Raw genomic sequence first — 22,987 nt, forward strand, 5'->3', positions numbered from 1 at the left:
CCATAGTGCAGGGTTTCAGTTCCTTCTGGCCTGTCTGTCGCTAACGGGGATCGGAGCATAATTTAAGGAGGATGTATCGTCACACTACATTTCCTTTGTGAATTTTCCAGATTTATCCATATCAGTGAAAATACCAATGTCACAGAACCTCCATTGGAGAAAAAAAATCAATGTCCTAACTGTTAAAAATTAGTTACAGCTTTCAAAACTCAAACACGTTTACCCAAGTGAATAAAACCACATTGTAAGACAAATTGAATCATAGTGTTTCAAACCAATTGCTCTTCCTTGCAAAACTAAAGCTGTGTTTGTTCCTGATTATATCGTCATAAACTGATTTTAGCATGTCATAAAAAAATAATAATTGAAACGTTGAAAGAAGATGAAAACCACAATTAGGGCGGCACAGTGGCGCAGCAGTAGAATTGCTGCCTAAAGGGCCTGTCCCTCATTTGCGCGTCACGCAGATGGCAGGCGAAGATTTTGTGAATCTCAAAATCCTGGGGCGCAGCGTGCCACTGCCTACGTCACCACGCACCATGTGCGCATAATGCACGTCGTGACGCATAAATTATGTTGCGTAAATGACTCCCAAGTGGGACAGGCCCTTTACACTGCTTGCAGCAAGAGACCCGGGTGCAATCCCGACTATGGGTGCTGTCTGTACAGAGTTTGTACGTTTTCCCGGTGTCCTGCGTGGGTTTTCTCAGAGATTTTCGGTTTCCTCCCACACTCCAAAGACGTACAGGTATGTAGGTAAATTGGTTTGGTATATGTGTAAATTGTCCCTAGTGTGTGTATGATTGTGTTAATGGAATGAGATCACTGGTCGGTGCAGACTAGGTGGGCCGAAGGGCCTGTTTCCGCGCTGTATCTCTAAAACAGCCCTGAACTACTATCTACCTCATTGGAGACCCTCAGATTATCTTTGAACAGACTTTACTGGCTTTATTTTGCACTAAACGTTATTCCCTTATCAAGTATCTGTACACTGTGAATGGCTCGATTGTAATCGTATTGTCTTTCCGCTGGCTGGTTAGCACACAACAAAAGCTTTTCACTGTACCTCAGTGACAATAAACTAAACTAAACTTACTTTATTCCAAAGCTTGGAAATGATGCTTGAGATGCTTCTTTCTGATGTTTTTCAAGTCCAGATGTAGATGGGACAACATTCTCATGAGAATATTCCTTTTGTTGATTATCTGCAGACATGCTTACGATCGCAGGTGTTTCATTTGTATTCAACCTTAGTCCGCAATAAATATAACAAACATTACTACAACATGGCAAAAGCAAAAACTACCATTTAAGAAATAAAGGAATTTCAAAGATTCACCTGTACAAGCAAGCAAGCTAAATTTAGTGCAAGAAGAAGGAACTGCATATGCTGGTTTATAGTAAAGATAGACACAAAATGCTGTGTAACTTAGCGGGACAGGCAGCATATCTGGATAGAATGGGTGACGTTTCAGGTCAAGACCCTTCTACAGATTGAAGGGTTCTTCAGACCCTGGGAAAGAGACTGAAGAAGGGTCTCGACCCGAAACGTCACCCATTCCTTCTATCCAGAGATGCTGCCTGTCCCGCCGAATTACTCCAGCATTTTGCGTCTATCTTCAAGCTAAATTTCCAGTTGCTGCAACTTTCCACAGAAACATGACCCACTCTGAGCTATTGAAATCTATGTATAAAATAGTATAACACTCTTCCAAATTCAATCATCAATGAATTTGATGGTGGCCGATTAGGAAAAGGGGGAGATGCAACGGGACCTGGGTGTCATGGTACACCAGTCATTAAAAGTAGGCATGCAGGTGCAGCAGGCAGTGAAGAAGGCGAATGGTATGTTAGCATTCATAGCAAAAGGATTTGAGTATAGGAGCAGGGAGGTTCTACTCCGGAAGAGGCGGCGCTGGTGAACGGCTGCGGCTCGCCTGCAGTCCGTTTGTCTTTACTTTTTTGTGTTGTTTTTTTTCGTTTTGTCTAGTTAAGTTTTTGGTTTTTAGGTTGTGTTTATGTGGGGGGGGGGGGTTGAAACGGGGCTTGCTGTCTCTCCCTTCGGGGGAATGCGACTTTTTTGTCGTATCCCCTTCTCTGCCTCCGTCTGCGCTGAGGCCTAATGGCGGAGCTGGCGACCTCGAGACTCCGGAGGCAGCCAGTCAGGACTCACCCTGGGCTCGCTCCCGTGAGGGCGGCCCAGCTCGGGGCTGGAACGGCGCTCCCGTGAGGGGCTGTGACGCTCCCGTGAGGGCGGCCTGACAAGGGGCTGAGACTCTCCCCTGAGGGGCTGTGGCGCTCCCGTCGGAGCGGCCCATCCCGAGGGTGGAATGGCGCTCCCGTCGGAGCGGCCCAGCTCGAGGGTGGAATGGCGCTCCCATCGGAGCGGCCCAGCCCGAGGTGGAATGGCACTCCCGTCGGAGCGGCCCAGCTCGAGGGTGGAATGGCGCTCCCATCGGAGCGGCCCAGCCTGAGGTGGAATGGCGCTCCCGTCGGAGCCGCCCAGCTTGAGGGAGGAACGGCACTCCCGTCGGAGCGGCCCAGCTCGAGGGAGGAACGGCACTCACGTGAGGGCGATCCAGCTCGGGGCTGGAACGGTGCTCCGGTGGCTGGGACGGCGTTCTGGCGGCTATGACCCGAGTCCTGGGTTCAGCCGCTGCGTCCGCTGGACTGGAGGGCGGCGTTCAGACCGTAAGGTCTGAATGACAATAAAGGAATTCCATTCAATTTAATTCAAAGTTGTACAGGGTCTTGGTGAGACCACACCTGGAGTATAGCGTACAGTTTTGGTCTCCTAATCTGAGGAAAGACATTCTTGCCATAGAGGGAGTACAGAGAAGGTTCACCAGACTGATTCCTGGGATGTCAGGACTTTCATATGAAGAAAGACTGGATAGACTCGGTTTGAACTCGCTAGAATTTAGAAGATTGAGGGGGGATCTTATAGAAACTTACAAAATTCTTAAGGGGTTGGACAGGCTAGATGCAGGAAGATTGTTCCCGATGTTGGGGAAGTCCAGAACAAGAGGTCACAGTTTAAGGATAAGAGGGAAGTCTTTTAGGACCGAGATAAGAAAATCATTTTTTACACAGAGAGTGGTGAATCTGTGGAATTCTCTGCCACAGAAGGTAGTTGAGGCCAGTTCATTGGTTATATTTAAGAGGGAGTTAGATGTGGCCCTTGTGGCTAAAGGGATCAGGGGGTATGGAGAGAAGGCAGGTACAGGATACTGAGGTGGATGATCAGCCATGATCATATTGAATGGCGGTGCAGGCTCGAAGGGCCGAAAGGCCTACTCCTGCACCTATTTTCTATGTTTCTATGAATCATACAATAGAAACAAACCTACCATACTTCTGTTACTTCAGAGCTATCCAATTACAGGCTATCCCTAGTTATGAACACTCAATTTAGGCTCCCATATTATTAAAATCAAAAGTTTTGAATGCACATACATATATTTGTCTTCGGGAAAAGCAGAACTAGTTTCCTCTATCTCTGCCCAATTTTAATATTATTCTTTCTTTTCATTCTTATTTGCTATTGCTGCTATTCATCACAATACTGAGGAGATATGGTAAAGAAATTTCTCTGCATCATAGTCCAGAGTGTTTATTAGTAAATTGTGTGCATTATACAGTTTATGGACAAAATCAATTTATGAGGATCTGTAAAGCACCTGTTTCTCACCCCATCTCCCTTGATATCCTTAGCCATTAATAAATATTACATCTCCTTACTCCTTCTTTAAGATTTTGGTGACTTGCCTTCTGTGGTAAAGAACAGTCAAGGTGGTGTTGGACATCCTAGGGTGTATGAAGGTAGATAAATCTCCTGGGCTTGATCAGATATAGCCTGCAATTTCTTTTCTAACATTGTGGGACTGAAAGGAAAAGGCCAAGAACTAAAGAACAGTGAGCTTAACATCTATGGCAGGTAAGTTGCTGGAGAGGATTTAGAGGAATAAGATATATATACATTTGGATAGACAGGAGCTGATTAGGGATAATTATCATGGTTGTATGCATGGGAGATGGTGTCTTACGAATTTGATTTGAGGTATTTGAAGAAGTAACCAAAAGATTGACCAGTGCAAGGCCGTAGATGTCTATATAGATTTTAGCTGGGACTTTGATAAGGTTCTGCATTGTTGGCTGCTCTGGAAGGTTAGATCGTATTGGGACCCAGTGAAAGCTAGTTAACTGGATACAGTATTTGGCTTCAAGGAAGAAAGCAGAGGGTGGTGGTGGAAGAGTATTTTTCAAACTGGAGGTCTGTGACTAGTGGCCTGCCTCAGGAATCGGTGCTGGGCCCATTGCTGTTTGTGGTTTATATCAACGAGTCGGATGTCAATGTTCAAGGCGTGGTTAGCAAGTTTGCAGATGACACTAAAGTAGACAGTATCTTGGTCAGCGAAGATGGGTGTCAAAAATTACAGCAGGATCTTGATCAGGTGGGCCACTGGACTGAGCAATGGCTTACAGAGTTTAATGCAAGTTATTGCTCGGTGTTACATTTTGGTAATCAAACAGGGCTGAAACTCCACAGAGAATGGTAGGACCCCGGAGAGTGCTGTGGAACAGAGGGTTCTAGGAGTACAGCTACATAGCTCCCTAAAAGTGGCATCGCATGTAGATAGGTGGTAAAGAAGCTTTTGGTACATTGGCCTTCATCAGTCAGGGTATTGAGTATAAAGGTTGCGACATTATATTACAATTCTAAAAGAAGTTGGTGAAGCTATATTTGGAGTACGACGTTCAGTTTTGGTAACCCTGCTGTAGCAAGGATGTCATTAAGCTAGAGAGTGCAGAGAAAATTTACAAGGATGTTACCAGGACTCAAGGAACTGAGCTATACATTGGGAAAGTTAGGATTTTATTCCTTGGAGCATAAAGATCATGCAAAGAATTAATTGGGTGAAAGCAGAGCATCTTTTACAGCCAGAGTAGGGGAATCGGGAACTAGAAGACATGGGTTTAATGTGAAAGGGGCAGGCTTTAATGGTAACTGTAGATGGTTTATGCATGCAACCTATAATGTAGCTACCCCAATACCACTAACCACGCCCAGCCATATCAGTATAACTGTGATATCCTCCCCTTGTTCCTCCCTGTTGGTTCCAGTACGCCTGAAGACTAGATGCAGTCAGTACTGGGACGTGTGGGACATGTGCCTTAATTAAAGACTCAGTAAAGGTTACAGTGTGTCAGACTTGAGTCCTTTACATGGTGTCAGAAGTGGGATTCGAACCCACGCCTCCAATCGGTCTTCGCCCACCGATGCCGATCGCCCAGCAATCCCTAGTGCCCAAGGTCCTCCAGCCTGCTGCCGTCCAGCAACGGATTGCTCAAAGGCATGAAGTACAGCGCCGCTCTCACGACAAGTCCTGCCGCCCGCTCTCATCACTACTGCCTGGCCAGGTCGTCTGCATGCAGACAGCCACCGGATTCTCCCGACTCGCAACCGTGGTTGGGGTGGACAATTCACCGAGATCCTACTTGGTGGACTTTGAAGGAACTATCTACCGCCTTAGCCGCCAGCACCTGTTGGCCGTTAACGAGCCTCAGCCTCCTCCTGCGGCCCCCTATGCTCCTCCGTTGCGTTTCGAGCCTCCCACTACTAACTACCCCTCAGCTCCCTGCATGCCCCGGTCAGTCCGCTTGCCGCGTTCTCCTCCCTCTGCCCTTCCGTGGTTCTCCTCCCCTGCCCGCTCTCCTTCCCCTGGCTCGCCTGTGCCAGTCGGGTCTCCTTCCGCATTCCCGGTTGGGTCTCCGCCGGCTTTCTCCTTCCCGGCTGATATTGCTCCTCCTCCTCTTCTTTCGGGTGGGGAGGTTGAGGGTGCCATGCGCACTTGCTCGGGTTGGGTTGTCAAACCTCCTGTCCGTTACGGTGATTTTGTTTAGATTTGCAGGTGTTGTATAACCACCCTGCCACTGTTATAACTTCAATTTTTAATTTCTAAGGGAAAGGGTGTAGATGGTTTATGCATGCAACCTATAATGTAGCTACCTCAATACCACTAACCACGCCCAGCCATATCAGTATAACTGTGATATCCTCCCCTTGTTCCTCCCTGTTGGTTCCAGTCAGCCTGAAGACTAGATGCAGTCAGTACTGGGACGTGTGTGACATGTGCCTTAATTAAAGACTCAGTAAAGGTTACAGTGTGTCAGACTTGACTCCTTTACAGTAACCTAAGGGGCAACCTTTTTCCATTCGGAGAGTGGTGAGCAAAGAGAACAGCTTGCCTGAGGACGTAGTTGAGGCAGGTGCTATAACCGCATTTAAAAGACAGGTACATAGATAGCAAAGGTTTAGAGGGATATGGGCCAATTGCAGGCAAATGGGACAAACATGGATGGGGCAACATGGTTAGCGTAGACAAGTTCAGCCGATGGGCCTGTTTCCATGTTGTATGACTCCATGTCTATCCTACATCCTGAGACTGCGACTTCTGGTTCTGGATGTGCCCGCCATCTGTCTGTCAGGTCTCATCAGGATCAATTTTAAATATTTCTTTGAGATAACATTTAATTCTAGCCAACAGAAGCCCAAACACCCCAAACTCTTCAACCTGCCCATGCACACTTTCCTTTCTGCTCCCCATCACCATCACCCATTGTTTTTTCTCTTCCATCCTAACCTTCACCTAAATCTTTATGCTCTAACATTGATACCTGATTTTAAACTATTGTTTGCACGACATGTTTCATCTTCCTTCATACAGAAATAAATTATTTTTAACTATTCAGCAATACTTTTGCACTGCACCTTATTCTAATTAATCATTAGATATATCCAATAGTGTTTCTTCTCTTCAGATTATTTCTAAATTCCCAGATGGTATCCAACTAACTAGCATTTTAACATCTTTCCGTTTGATTAGTTACAAATTTCGACTATTTCAGAAGTGGTTACATCATATTCAACTTTCGTGGCAGTAAATGTTGAAAATATCATTTTGCTTACTCCTGGTGTTGCCATTTTTCTTAAACATAATTTTTTAATTATTTATTTATGTTCTATATTAGAATCTTAAGTTCTCAAATTAAGAGATTCATATGGCGCATATCATTTCAAGAAAAATAAGCACTAACGATTAAATGAAAACCTGGTGTTAATATTAGTACAATTTTCATTGCCAGTGAAAATTATGCATGATGAATGCCCAAATTTAATCTAAATTGATTTAAAGCTCATAGCAATTCTGATTACGATCAATCCACATGTTGGAAAACATTGAATCAGCTTATAAATGTCAGAGAGATGCTTATTTATGTAAGACAGTGAAAAGCTGCCCTACTTGCAGAACTATGTACCAGCAAGAGGGAAGTTAGCATTGAACATTAACTAAAAAGTTTGTATTAATTATACCTTTTTGATTTAGTTTTCTGTTGAACTTCTGAAAGAGCTAGAGGTCCATTCACAATGGTAGTTTCCTTATTCCTCCCACTCAATAAGCTGGTTCTTGGCTGATGCGTTTCCAGCCCAGCTAATATGTCATTTTCATCACTATTTCCCAATGGAGTAGTTACCAGATCCATATATTTCGTGTTCTGATCTGTAATGAAATTACGACTGAAAATTAGGATAAATACTCTTTAAAGTCATATTGTGCTCCAACTTAATATTTGAAAAAGCAATTTTGCTTCCACAATAAACTTGATAAGTAGTAAAATATTTTTGGCACTTTGAAATAACATATTAATTAAATAGTTAATATTCAATACATTTTAGAAAGGTAAAGTAGCACCTTTGAAAGACAATAAGCGAATGCAAGGACATAGCTAGCCAACAATGATGCCAGTTAAAAATACGGCCTCTTATGAGCCTAACTGAGAAGGAATACTGGAGTTGTGGAATAAAGATCAAGCCCTCAACTTCAAAAGAAATGAACACACTTGTTTCTCCTCACTCAATCAGCCTTGGATACCTGTTTGCCAACTTGGAAATGTTCCTGATAAGGATGCGATGGTAGTTATTATGAGGAAACACAATTCCCTCCTGATTTTTCTGATCAAAATTATTTCTAATTGTGACCTATCACTGCATTGATGGGATGCATGGGATGGGAACATAAAACAATACAGCACAGGAACAGGCTCTTCGGCTCACAATGCCAGTGCCAACTACTATGCCAGTTTAAACTGCACATCTGACTGCATGTGGTCTATATCCATCAACTCATGTATCTGCCCAACGCCTCTTAAACATGGCTATCATATTGGCTTCCATCACTTACCCTGACAATGTATTCCAGGCACTGACAATTGTGTAAATAAAACTTACCATGCAAATCTCCTTTAAATAATCCCCTTAAAGCTATGTCCTCAAGTATTTGACATTTCCACCCAGGGAAAGAGACTCCTGACCATCGTACATGCTTCCAACAACACCCCCATCAACACATTTCAGGCACCAACAAGTTTGCACAATTTTGTTTAAAATTGCAACATGACTTGAGTCGTAGAGATAAAGCTGAGCAAGTCCATGATGATCATCAGCAATCTATTTACACTAACCCTGCATTAATTTTATTTTTTTCTATTCTCCTCATTCTCATCAACTTGCATCAGATTCTACCACTCACCGTAAACAAGGGGGAAGTTACAGACCCGCATACTGACAGGGAAACATGGAAACCCCACAGACAGCACGAGGTCAGGATTAAACTTTGGTCGCTGGAGCTGTGAGGCAGTCGCACTACCAGCTGTGCCACTGAACTCCAGAAGTGAAGTGATAACTGCTATTGACATAAAAACAGCATTTTAAAAAGTATGGCATCAAGGAGCCCTGGCTAAACTAGAGTCAGTGGGAATCATGGGAGAGGGAGGAAATCCATTCACTGGTTGGAACCGTACCTAGCATAAAGGAAGATGGTCATGGTGATTGGAGATCAATAATCTAAGCCACAGGACGTCTCCACAGGAGCTCCTGAGTGTAGTGTAGACTTCAGCAGCTTCAGGAAATACCTTCTGTCAAATGTAAGGTCAGGAGCAGGGAGGTTTGCTGATGATTGCACAATGTCCAGCACCATGTGCAAGTTGTCAAATAATGAAGCAGTTCTGTTCCACATTCAAATGTAACAAGACTTGGACAATATCCAGATCAGACAATATTCAGCATTTTGCACATGCTACATGTGCCTGGCAATGACAATATCCAAGAATAAATCTGGCTGTCACCGCACCTCCCGTCCCCATTTAAATGGCATGACCATAAGTGAAGCCATGCTGTGGGAGTAAAGGCCCTACGAGAGGCAACTGAAGGGCAGACCATCTCCCAATTACCTACCTGTCTGAACCTTCAGCTATGACTTGCCCCATCTACAATTCCCACATTAGCTTAACTGTGCACATCACAACACACAAAGCCGGAATTGAACAATGCCATCCTCAATCACATGGGAGAGCCCAAGGAGAAGATAATAACATCTAGCAGTTATTCACCCTTCAAAGTTATTTAAAGAAAGTGTAGTGAAGTAGTTTACTACTCGTAGGGTTTGAATTGAGGTAGGTTTGCTTCCATTTTCTTTACATTATGATTTTGTTTGGTATTTTTGCTGTATCAGGTGCAAAGCTCAAATGTTAAGGCACTGGGTTTTTCAAGATGACATATAGAGCCGTTGGTTTTAACCATTCTAAACCTCAAAGTAAAACAATTCATTTAGTTTAGCAGACATATTTGAATCATTTTCAACAAGAAAAATATAGCACAAGTTTCATGCTATTTCAATGAATGCATATCATTCACCTGATGATATTGGTACTTTACCCACAGATTGCTTGTTTGGAGTTTCTGTAAAGTTCTTACATTTGACCACAAACTGCTCAGAATAATTTATTTTGTCAAGATTTCTTAGAATGCATGACGGTGATTTATCCTGGAATGGTTTGCAATCACCTCTGTTGCCCTGAATCGTGACACATTTTTCTCCTGACTTTCCTGGTTTCCTGTATTCTAATTTTCTTTTTTGCCTGGAAGTCAAAGACTGTTTAGAGGCAGATGAAGGTTCATTTTGTAACTCTTCCTCAACATTGTTCTTCATGGGACATATAACAGAGCTTTTGCCAGATTCTTCTGGATTGAGTTGTTTGTTTTGTTTGCAAAATCCCGTGTCCTCCACTTGTTTAGGACAGGACAATTGCTCATTTAATAATTTTTCTTTTTCATCTGTGATAGCAATTTGTTTTCCACCAGCTCTCTGCTGTTTTTCTTTCTTCTTTACGTTCTTGTTGTCTACAGCAGATTTCATTTCTTGCTCAACTGGTTTCGGTGTCAATGCCTTCCTCGGTATGGTCCACGATTCAAAACAGAAGCTCTCTTCTTCCATCAGTTCAAACTCAGACTCATTGCACTTCGGTGCAAAAACACTCGGCTCAACTTGTAGTGGCCGTGTCATTCCAGAAACAGTTGGCCTGTAAAAGAAATATAACAATTGTATTAGTTATTTTTAAATACTGATTTAAATGCTCAATTAAACCCTAATCATCCTTCAGCCATGCGCCAAAAACAGACGAAACTGCCTGACTCAAGGTAAACTTGAAGCCAATACCTAATAAAATTCTCCCCGATTCTGGATTTTATAGTCCAGTCTATGAAGAATACTGCCGTTTGATCACAATAACCAAGCAAATTAAAAAAACACATTGAGAGAGCACTTCTGAATCGTGGGCCTATTCCTGAGCCACATATCACAACCTGTCACTAGCACCGAGACAAGCTTGTAAATCACACTCAGAAAATACACAAGATTGAAAAGGACCTAATATTGTGCCTTTACTTAACAAAGCTTATGTGCACTGATCACAATTAACCATTGAGAAAAGTGGCACCATAAAGTGTTGATATTTTGTCAGCAGCACCACAGCAAAGGATCAAATATAATAATTCTGTACTTATTTGGATAAAAGAAACAGCACATATCAGACAAGCTGCTGGTCCATTTAAATAGATTAGCGCTATTGAGATCTCCCGAATGCAACAGAGCTACTGATTATAAAGGTAGATAAAAATGCTGGAGAAACTCAGCGGGTGAGGCAGCATCTATGGAGCGAAGGAAATAGGCAACGTTTCGGGCTGTCAAAGGATGTTTTACTGTGAGCATGTACCACTGACTACACTAATCTAGGGCAGTGGTAGCTGTCAGCTGGTCTCAATATCTCTAGTTTGGCTAGAGAGAAAACAATTAGAAATGGCAGAAGAGTTGAACAGGTGCTTCGGTTCTGTTTTCACTAAGGCAGACACAAACAATCTCCCAGAAGTGCTGGAGGACAGAGGATCTAAGGGGGTAGAGGAACTGAAATAAATTTTCATTAGGCGAGAGATAGTATTGGGTAGGCTAATGGGACTGAAGGATGATAAATCACTGTGGACTGATGGACTGCATCCCAGGATCCTCAGGGAGGTGGCTCTAGAAATAGTGGACGCATTGGTGATCATTTTCCAATGTTCAACAGATTCAGGATCAGTTCCTGTGGATTGAAGGATAGCTAATGTTGTCCCACTTTTCAAGAAAGGAGCGAGAGAGAAAACAGGGAATTACAGACCAGTTAGCCTGACTTCGGTGGTGGGAAAAATGCTGGAGTCAATTATTAAAGAGGTATAATGGGGCATTTGGATAGCAGTAAAATGATTAGTCCAAGTCAGCATGGATTTATGAAAGGAAAATCATGCTTGACTAATCTTCTGGAATTTTTTGAGGATGTTACAAGTAAAATGGATGAAGGGGAGCCAGTGGATGTAGTGTATCTAGACTTTCAGAGAGCCTTTGATAAGGCCCCGCACGGGAGACTGGCGACTAAAATTAGAGCACATTGGGAGTAGGGTGTTGACGTGGATAGAAAATTGGTTGGCAGACAGGAAGTAATGAGTAGGAGTGAACGGGTCCTTTTCAGAATGGCAGGCAGTGGCGTGTGGAGTGCCGCAAGGCTCGGTGTTGGGGCCGCAACTGTTTACCATATATATTAATGATTTGGAAGAGGGAATTAGAATAGAATAGAATAGAATGCCATTTTATTGTCACTATACACATGTACAATGAGATTAAAAGCAGCTCGTACTCAGTGCAGACATGTAATTAGTTCAAAAAACAAAAAACAAAACAAAAGGGGGGGGGGGGGGGGGGATAAGGTGCACAGTTCTGCGGCGCTATATACATATCTATAAAAAGACAATGGGTGAATAGAGTGAATAAATAGGATTCCTATATACAGTATGGGTTATTGCACATATTAAAAATTACAGTTACAGTACAAATTACAGTAGGTGGATAGATGGAAGTCCGGGGGTTAGGCTGTGAAGTCAGTGCATGTGTGAGTTCAGAGAGGTTATGGCTTTTGGAAAGCAACTGTTCTTGAGTCTATTTGTCCTTGTTCTGATGCACCTATAGCGCCTCCCTGAGGGCAGCAGGTTGAACAGGCCAAACGCAGGATGGGAGCTGTCCTTGATGATGTTCTTCGCCCTGCTGTTAGGAGCAACACTAGCAAGTTTGGGGATGACACAAAGCTGGGTGGCAGTGTGAACTGTGAAGAGGATGTTAGGTGGTTGCAGGGTGACCTGGACAGGTTGAGTGAGTGGGCAGATGCAGTACAATATAGATAAATGTGAGGTTATCCACTTTGGTGGCAAAAACAAGGGGGCAGATTATTATCTCAATCGGGCTAGGTTAGGTAAGGAGGAGGTGCAGCGAGACCTGGGTGTCCTTGTACACTGGTCACTGAAAGTTGGCGTGAAGGTACAGCAGGCAGTGAAGAAAGCTAATGGAATGTTGACCTTCATAACAAGAGGATTTCAGTATAGGAGTAGAGAGTTGTTCTGCAGTTGCATAGGGCTCTGGTAAGACCACATCTGGAGTATTGCGTACAGTTTTGGTCTCCTAATTTGAGGAAGGACATACTTGTGATTGAGGCCGTGCAGCGTAGGTTCACAAGATTGATCACTGGGATGGCGGGACTGTCATATGAAGAAACATTGAAAAGACTAGGCTTGTATTCACTGGAGTTTAGAAGGATGAGGGGTTATCTTATAGAAATATATAAAATTATAAAAGGACTGGACAAGCAGGAAAAATATTCCCAATGTTGGGCGAGTCCAGAACCAGGGGCCACAGTCTTAGAATAAAGGGGAGGCCATTTAAGACTGTGAGAAAAAACCTTTTCACCCAGAGAGCTGTGAATTTGTGGATTTCCCTGCCACAGAGGGCAGTGGAGGCCAAATCACTGGATGGATTTAAGAGAGTTAGATAGAGCTCCAGGGGCTAGTGGAATCAAGGGATATGGGGAGAAGGCAGGCACGGGTTATTGATTGGGGACGATCAGCCATGATTGCAATGAATGGCGGTGCTGGCTTGAAGGGGCGAATGGCCTCCTCCTGCACCTATTTTCTATGTTTCTAATTAAATCATATTTCCTTTCCTGGCCAATTTCCTATCGAAGAACTACAGATCGAAGAACTACAGATCTGCGGCTAAATGTAACAGTCCGAAAGTTGAATCATCTACTGACAATTATTGAATGAGTAATTCAGCCTAAAGCCAAGAGAGCACTGGTGTGCACATAAAACAAGCCAACGCAAGGAATCTGTACCTTCAAGAAAAAGTAAAGAATCACGAGTCGCACAGTATGGAAGAGGCAGTGCAGTCCACCGAGTCTTTGCTGACCTATGTGTACTCTCCATGCATTTATGTAGATGAAAAATTGAGAGATTGAAATCAGAACGATTTTTTAACTATCTAAAGATATACATACTTCTTTCCAAAACAGGTTGAAGTAGTCTTGGGTTCTTCAGTTCCTAAAATACGTGAGACAATATTCTTCTGCTCAGTTCTAACATTTGGACGATTCACAGTTATCGGTGTTATAACGGTGTTATTAAAACATAGCCTACAAAAAATAATTTCATAAAATGAGCTCAGTAGCAATATCACAAATCTGCATTAGGAAGAAACATAGGGACATCAAAAAATCTTGTGCTAAAGCACTGGGAATGGAACTTACAAAAACTAAAATGGACAATAATACAGACAAAAAAAAATCTCAGAGCAGCACCAGGAACCACTTAATATAATGCAAAATAAAACCTGGAAAAAATATATTCCGCCAACAAAGAGTAAACTCACATGGAACATCATGGATGACTAAAAATACAAAGGGAACAATTAGGATACGGAAAAGAACGTGTAGGTATCAGCAATGGGAAATGGATTAACTGTTACAGAGTTTTATTACTTTAATTTACCGGTGAGGTAATCAGGCTGAGACTGATAATATTTAAATAAAGGGAAGACATTTTAAATCATCAAATTAAATGGATAAAGTTCCTACTCCACACGGGTTTTATCAGCACATTTGAAAGGCATTCGAGGATGAGGTGGCAGAGGCATTGTGAAATTATTAATTATTAATTCGAAAAATAGCATTACAAGGACTGAAGGATGGTTAATTCATCCGTATAAGGCAGGCAGAACATATCAAATGAACAGACTAGTTTCACTACACTGGTAGTAAACTTACAGCATACTGCACGGGAAAATGTACAATACATCATGGAACAGTACAATACGGGAACAAGCTCTTTGGCCCACGATGTCTGTGCCACCATAACGCCAAATTATACAAATCCCATCTGCCTGCAAATGGTCCATATTCCTTCATTTCCCCTGCACCAGTGCCTCTTAAACATCAATGTTATATCTGCTTCGACCACCTCCCTGGCAGCAAGTTCCAGTCACCTAACACTATATGTTGTTCCGCATTTCTCCATTAAATATTTCCCCTCTCATCGTAAACATACGTACTCCAGTATTTGATGGTTGCACCCTTGGAAAAGGACTCTGTCCATCTACCCAACCAAAGCATCTCAATTTTATAAACTATCATCAGGACTTTATTCAACTTCCCCCATTGCAGAGAAAATAATCCGAGTTTGCCCAACCTCACCTTGTTTGTAATACTGTCCCTTCAAGGCAACATCCTGGTGAACCTCTTCCACACCCCACCATAGTCTCCCCATCCATCCTGCACTTTCAGGGAGCTATTGTCTTGGACCACAAGATCCCTCTGCACATTGATGCTCCAAAGGATACTGCCATTTACTGTAAACTTTCCTTACATTTGACCTATAAAAGTGAAACTGCTCATGCCAGTCCAAATTTAACTCCACCTGCCATTTCTTTGCACATATTTCCCAACTGTCTATATCATGCTGTATCTTTTGACAACCTTCCACACCATCGACAACTTCACCAATCTTTGTGTCGTCTGCAAATTTACCAATCAGTCCGTGTATATTTTCATGTAAATCATTTATTTATATCACAATAGAAATAAAAAATGCAGCCATGAAATAATCAACGTGGAATTCAATATTTGAGATCTTTAAGAGATAAGAAAGTAGATCAGGATAAGAAAGGAAGTAATTTACAAAGATGCCACAACTGCAAGATGACACCTACCAGGAAAGGGTGATCACGATCAGTCTGTTTCCTTTTGCTTGGAAACAGAAAGGCTGAAGTTGACTGATGGACTGTGCAGGAGGTAAGGTAGCCAGTCAGATGAGTTTACGTAAGCGTTTACAGTCAGTGCTTACGTGGATCTTGGACAAGCAGCAATCAAAGAGAAGCAGGGAGAAGAGCTTACTGGCTGAAGCCCGTGGGAAAGGTGAGAGAGGTGTCAGAGGGGAAAACCAGTTTAAAAAGAGCGCCAAAAAGCCAGTGTTTGCCCAGTGCTTACGTGGATCTTGGAGAAGCAGCAATGAAAGAGAAGCAGGCAGAAGAGCTTATTGGCTGAAACCCGTGGGAAAGGTGGGTCGGTCACAGGGGAAAAACAGTTAAAAACTGAGGAATTTGGTTTGCAAATTTGCAACTTAGTCAATATAAGCAAGGCTGCTCTAGGGGAGGTCTTTGGCTCAAGAGTCTTTGTGTATTGTGAATAAAGTGTGAGTCTTTGGCTCGAGAGTCTTCGGCGAGGAGGCTACGCAAAAAGCTGGAGAGGACGGGACGCGGTGAACACATGACGGGTGAAATTATACAGTGTGATGCTTGCAGAATGTGGGAGCCCAGGGACACGGATGGAGCCTCTGGCTGCTACAACTATGGCAAGTGCGTCCAGGTTCAGCTCCTGAAGGATCGTGTTGGGGCACTGGAGAAGCAGTTGGATGACCTCAGGGCCATCCGGGAAAATGAGAGCTTCCTGGACAGGACCTACAGTGAAGTAGTCGTGCTGAGGATACGGGAAGAAATGACTGCGAGAAAGGGAATTAACCGTGGAGTGCAGGAGACCCAGGTGGCTGTGCCTAATGAAAACAGGTACGCCCTCTTGGGAATTGTCGGGGGAGACGATGCTTCCAGTCCGAGCGGCGGACACGTCGGTGGCTCCAATCCTAGAGATGGGACTCAACTGGCGTCGGGCAGAGCCATAGTAGTGGCTGACTGCATTGTCCGAGGAGCAGACAGGAGATTCTGTGGCGGCAGACAAGATGCGAGGATGGTCTGTTGCCTCCCTGGTGCCAGGGTTCAAGATGTCACGAGCCGAATTCAGAACATCCTCGAGAGAGATGGTGAACAGCCGGCAGTAGTTGTGCATGTCGGCACAAACGACATCGGGTAGAAGAGGAAGGAGGTTCTCCAACGTGAGTTCAGAGAGTTAGGAAGAAGACTGAAAAGCAGGACTTCTAGGGTGGTTATCTCTGGATTGCTTCCAGTACCTCGTGCTAGTGAGGACAGGAACAGGGAGATAGGGGATCTGAATGTGTGGCTGAGGGGCTGATGCAGGGAGCAAGGATTTAGATTTATAGACCACTGGGATCTCTTCTGGGGTAGGGGTGACCTGTACAAAAGGGACGGGTTACACCTTAACTGGAGGGGGACCGACGTTCTGGCAGGCAGGTTTGCTAGAGCTACACGTGTGGGTTTAAACTAAATAGTGGGGGGGAGGGATTGACAAATTGGGAGTATAAAGATGGAGTTGAAGCGGAAGTGAGTACAGGAAAAATTACAAAAGACTCGAATTAATGGGAAGGAAAGTTCGAGAAGGGATAAGAGATTAAGGTCAGGGCCAATTGCGAGCGGTGCGAGGGGGGAGGTGAATACGGAGGTCAAAGTGTTGTATATGAATGCGTGAAGTATAAGAAATAAAGTGGACGAGCTTGAGGTTCAGTTAGAAATTGGCAAGTATGATGTTGTGGGAATTACAGAGACATGGCTGCAAGAGGGCCAGGGCTGGGAACCGAATATCCGAGGGTATACATCCTATCAATAATACAGAAGGTGCAGGATCAGTTCATTCCAAAGAGGAAGAAAGATTCCAAGGGGAGTAAGGGGCGACCGTGGCTGACAAGGGACGTCAGGGACAGTATAAAAATAAAAGAGAAGATGTACAACGTAGCAAAGATGAGCGGGAAGCAAGAGGATTGGGTAATGTTTAAAGAGCAACAGAAGATAACTAAAAAGACAATACGGGGAGAAAATATGAGGTATGAAGGTAAGCTAGCCAAGAATATAAAGGAGAATAGTAAAAGCTTCTTTAGGTATGTGAAGAGGAAAAAATTAGTTAAGACCAAAGTTGGACCCTTGAAGACTGAAAAAGATGAATTTATTATGGGGAACAAGGAAATGGCAGATGAGTTGAACAGGTACTTTAGATCCATCTTCACTAAAGAGGACACAAACAATCTTCCTGATATAGTAATGGCCAGAGGATCTGGGGTGAGGGAGGAACTGAAGGAAATCCACATTAGGCTTGAAATGGTGTTGGGTAGACTGATAGGACTAAAGGCTGATAAATCCCCAGGGCCTGATGGTCTGCATCCCAGGGTACTTAAGGAAGTGGCTCTAGAAATCGTGGATGCATTGGTGATAATTTTCCAATGTTCTATAGATTCAGAATCAGTTCCTGTGGATTGGAGGGTAGCTAATGTTATCCCACTTTTTAAGAAAGGCGGGAGAGAGAAAACAGGGAATTATAGACCAGTTAGCCTCACATCGGTGGCGGGGAAGATGCTGGAGTCAATTATAAAAGATGAGATAGCCGCACATTTGGATAGCAGTAACAGGATCAGTCCGAGACAACATGGATTTACGAAGGGGAATTCATGCTTGACTAATCTTCTGGTATTTTTTGAGGATGTAACTAGGAAAATGGACAAGGGAGAGCCTGTGGATGTAGTGTACCTGGACTTTCAGAAAGCATTTGATAAGGTCCCACAAAGGAGATTAGTGGGCAAAATTAGGGCACATGGTATTGGGGGTAGAGTGCTAACATGGATAGAATATTGATTGGCAGACAGGAAACGAAGAGTAGGGATTAACGGGTCCCTTTCAGAATGGCAGGCAGTGACTACTGGGGTACCACAAGGTTCGGTGCTGGGACCGCAGCTATTTACAATATACATCAATGATTTAGATGAAGGGATACAAAGTAACATTATCAAATTTGCAGATGACACAAAGTTGGGTGGCAGTGTGAACTGTGAGGAGGATGCTATGAGAATGCAGGGTGACTTGGACAGGTTGGGGGAGTGGGCAGATGCATGGCAGATGAAGTTTAATGTGGATGAATGTGAGGTTATCCACTTTGGTATCAAAAACAGGAAGACAGATTGCTATCTAAATGGTGTCAAGTTGGGAAAAGGGGAAGTACAATGGGATCTGGGGGTCCTTGTTCATCAGTCTATGAAAGTAAGCATGCAGGTACAGCAGGCAGTGAAGAAAGCGAATGGCATGTTGGCCTTTATAACAAGAGTCGTCAAGTATAGGAAGAAAGAGGTCCTTCTGCAGTTGTACAAGGCCATAGTGAGGCCACACCTGGAGTATTGTGTGCAGTTTTGGTCCCCTAATTTGAGGAAGGACATTCCTGCTATTGAGTGCAGCGTAGGTTTACAAGGTTAATTCCCGGGATGGCGGGACTGTCATATGCTGAGAGAATGGAGTGGCTGGGCTTGTACACTCTGGAGTTTAGAAGGATGAGAGGGCATCTTATTGAAACATATAAGATTGTTAAGCGTTTGTACACACCAGAGGCAGGAAACATGTTCCCGATGTTGGGGAGTCCAGAACCAGGGGCCACAGTTTAAGAATAAGGGGTAAGCCATTTAGAACGGAGACGAGGAAACACTTTTTCTCACAGAGTTGTGAGTCTGTGGAATTCTCTGCCGGTTCTCTGGATACTTTCAAGAGAGAGCTAGATAAGGCTCTTAAAGATAGTGGAGTCAGGGGATATGGGGAGGAAGGCAGGAACGGGGTACTGATTGGGGATGATCAGCCATGATCACATTGAATGGCGGTGCTGGATCGAAGGGCCGAATGGCCTACTCCTGCACCTATTGTCTATTGAAATAAATCAAGGTTTCAATAGAGTAGATTCAGAGAGCTTGTACCTACGGGGAAATGCAAAATTAGAGACAACAATATAAGATTATCACCAGAGAAACAAATGGAGAGTTCAAATGAAAGGTTTTTACCGAAAGAATGAGACAATGCTAGAGCAGCCTATGATCAGAAACATCTGAGGTCAATAGTATCAATGTATTTTTGGAAGAAAACTGAAAAAGAACACATACAAAATTAAAAAAATGTCATCCTTGTTAAAAGAACAAGTGGCACTGGGAAGGTTGGCAAATTTGCTCTTCTGCTAGTTTGCTTTTAGCTGTAAATATCAGCTCAAGCCTGTGTACCATCACTCACTTCTTTCCACTAAATTCATACCTCATTTTTGGTTTCAGACTTCCCAAAGGCTTTGAAGGATCTAGAGTTGAGTTAACAACTGATGCATCTGCATTGTAAGTGATCCCAAATTCTTCTCCAGGAGATATGTCAGCTTCCAATACTAGTGCCTCTACATCAATGAGGAGCGGTCCTTCTGGTTCATCAAAATCTCTTCCATCTTCAACAGCCTCAGCAATGCAAACACCTTCACCACCGCTAGTTTTGTCAGAAGCAACAGCTGCTGGTTCTGGCCATTGTTTGGTCTGCTTTTTTGAACTGCAAGAGCCTTTAAAAGAAAAAAAGAAAATTATTGTCCTGTTTTTACAATTTTAATAGGAGTTCAAAAAGCAATTTCCATTTTCATCAACAACTCAGGCCACTGCTTTTGATGTGGCAGACACAACCAAGATATGGTAGATGCAAAAAGACACAGGACAAAGTATTCATCAATACTCACTACAGATCACATCATCAGCACACAGCGTCAAGGACACTGATGTTAGCAGTGATGGCTTAAACTAATACCATGATGAACAATAGCATGATCTACGGAGAAGTGCCAACAGCTGAGAATGCTTTTGGATCTTTATCTTGTAGTGACATTAAAAAAATTTAAAACACTATTGACCACTGTGTTTTAACATTCCCATCAAAATCTCAATCTCTTGTTTGTACTTGTATAATCTTTCTGCTCAATTTAGATTCACTACGCAAAAGTCATTATATTTACTCTTCAATATACATTGATGTGAAGTCGTATTATTTGACACTCACCGAGGTGACTAATAAAGTTTACAATGTTTATTTATCGGCTTTATTTGAAATAATCTGCTGCTTTAGAATTCATCACCATATCTGAAAAGTTTACACAGTTTAACCAACAAAGAGTTGAGAGTCATGTAGCAGAGCATAAGAAATTCAAGCTGGCAAGAGAACAGGATCTTCAATTCTTTGCTCGTTTTCCTTATCAGACGTTAATCCAATCTGTGCGATTTTGAGGTCCTGAATTTAAGAAGTGGATGACACAGAACCTAAGAAATTCACTCAACAACCAAACACTGGGGCCAGTTGTTTGATATATATAAATAATATGCAAATATATGTATATAAATTTATGCAGCATAGAAACCGGCCTGTCAGCCGAATGCCAGTGCCGACCAGGATGCCCTATCTACACTAATCCCACCTGTCTGCGTTTGGCTCGTATCCCTCTAAACATTTCCTATCCATGTATCTTTTCCAATGGCTTTTAAATGTTGTCACAGTACCTTCCTCAGCTATCTCCTTTGACAGCTCATTCCATATACCTGCTCCCCACTATGTGGAAAAAGTTGCGCCTCAGGTTCCTATTAAATCTTTTCCCTCAAACTGATGTACTCTGCGTATAAGACTTTATTCCATGGAGCGCAGGAGGATGAGGGGTGATCTTATAGAGGTGTATAAGATCATAAGGGGAATAGATAGGATGAATGCACAAAAGTTCTAGCCCATCCAACCTCTCTCTATAGCTCAGGCCCTCAAGTCCTGTCAACATCCTTGCAAATCTTCTCTGCACTCTGCACGGCCAGTTCATTGACTATATTTAAGAGGGAGTTAGATGTGGCCCTTGTGGCTAAGGGGATCAGGGGGTATGGTGAGAAGGCAGGTACGGGATACTGAATTGGATGATCAGCCATGATCATATTGAATGGCGGTGCAGGCTCGAAGGGCCGAATGGCCTACTCCTGCATTTTCTGTTTCTCTGTTTTCAGCTTGACAACATCCTTCCTACAGCTGGATGCCCAAAACTAAACACAATACTCCAAATGCTACCTCACCAACGCCTTGTAGAACTGTAACATAACAGGAACCTTATTCAAGTTGATTGGGGTAGGGTGTTTGTGGACAAAGGAACATCTACAAAGTGGGATGCTTTTAAAAGTGTGGCGATGAGTTCAGAGCATGCATGATCGTCACACACTACCTTTCCTCGTGGTCAAGATTCAAGAGATTCAAGAGAGTTTATTGTCATGTGTCCCTGATAGGACAATGAAATTCTTGCTTTGTTTCAGCACAACAGAACACAGTAGGCATGACTACAGAACAGATCAGCGTGTCCATATACCATTATATTAATACACACATGAATAAATAAACAGATAAAGTGCAAATAAACAGATAATGGGCTATTAATGTTCAGAGTTGTCCGAGCCAAGTTTAATAGCCTGATGGCTGTGGGGAAGTAGGTATTCCTGAACCTGGTTGTTGCAGTCTTCAGGCTCCTGTACCTTCTACCTGAAGGTAGCGGGGGGAATGAATGTGTGGCCAGGATGGTGTGGGTCCTTGATGATACTGCCAGCCTTTTTGAGGCAGCGACTGCAATAGATCCCCTCGATGGAAGGGAGGTCAGAGCCGATGATGGACTGGGCAGTGTTTACTACTTTTTGTAGTCTTTTCCGCTCCAGGGCGCTCAAGTTGCCGAACTAAGCCACGATGCAACCGGTCAGCATGCTCTCTACTGTGCACCTGTAGAAGTTGGAGAGTCCTCCTTGACAAACCGACTCTCCATAATCATCTCAGGAAGTAGAGGCGCTGATGTGCTTTCTTAATAATTGCATCAGTGTTCTTGGACCAGGAAAGATCTTCTGAGATATGCACACCCAGGAATTTGATGCTCTTGACCCTTTCACTGTGCTGCCTTTCGGAAATCTCTCACTGCTGCTCCAACACTGAAATAGATTGACTTGAACATAAATGTAGGTGGGTTGGTTAAGAAGTTTGCATGATATCAAGATTGCTGAAGTTGCAAACTGTGAAGAAGGCTGATCTCAGCAGGATATAGATCAGCTATAGAAAAGGACAGAAAAATGGCACACAGCGTGTGAGGTGTTGCACTTTGGGAGGTCGAATGTAAGAGGAAAATATATAATTAACAGGAATATCCTTAACAGCTTTGATGTATAGAGGGATCTTGGGGTCCAAGTCAACTGCTCCCTGAAAGTGGCAACATAAGTATATAAGAGTGGGAAAGAGGGCATATGGTATGCTTGCCTCATCATCGGTTGGGCCTTTCATCGTCGAGCCAAAACCTGGAGGGTATAACTTTACGGTGAGACGGGCCAAAGCTTAGAAGAGATGCGCGGGGAAAGTTTTTTTTTCCACAGAGGGTGATGGGTGCCTGGGGTCGGCTGCCAAAACAGTGGTGGAGACAGATAAGAGAATGAGATTTTAGAAAGGCTGAAGAGCCCGTTCCTATGCTTAACTGTTCTATGCCATTTGGTATTTTTTAAATGTTTTTTAAATCC

At 43.3% G+C, this 22,987-nt stretch overlaps 1 protein-coding gene across 1 annotated transcript in view; it reads right to left on the minus strand.

Moving 5' to 3' along the window:
* Positions 1 to 22,987, minus strand: part of cenpc (centromere protein C) — a 75,073-nt gene that overhangs the window by 33,040 nt on the left and 19,046 nt on the right. Inside the window, exons 6-10 of the mRNA XM_033018424.1 lie at positions 19,704 to 19,989; positions 13,750 to 13,884; positions 9,776 to 10,419; positions 7,376 to 7,562; positions 1,097 to 1,249 (exon numbers count right to left, since the gene is read on the minus strand). Coding sequence (XP_032874315.1) covers positions 1,097 to 1,249; positions 7,376 to 7,562; positions 9,776 to 10,419; positions 13,750 to 13,884; positions 19,704 to 19,989 — 1,405 coding nt within the window. The remainder of the gene's footprint in view (positions 1 to 1,096; positions 1,250 to 7,375; positions 7,563 to 9,775; positions 10,420 to 13,749; positions 13,885 to 19,703; positions 19,990 to 22,987) is intronic.

The sequence above is a fragment of the Amblyraja radiata genome, chromosome 3, assembly GCF_010909765.2.
Source record: "Amblyraja radiata isolate CabotCenter1 chromosome 3, sAmbRad1.1.pri, whole genome shotgun sequence".
Lineage (NCBI taxonomy): Eukaryota > Metazoa > Chordata > Chondrichthyes > Rajiformes > Rajidae > Amblyraja > Amblyraja radiata.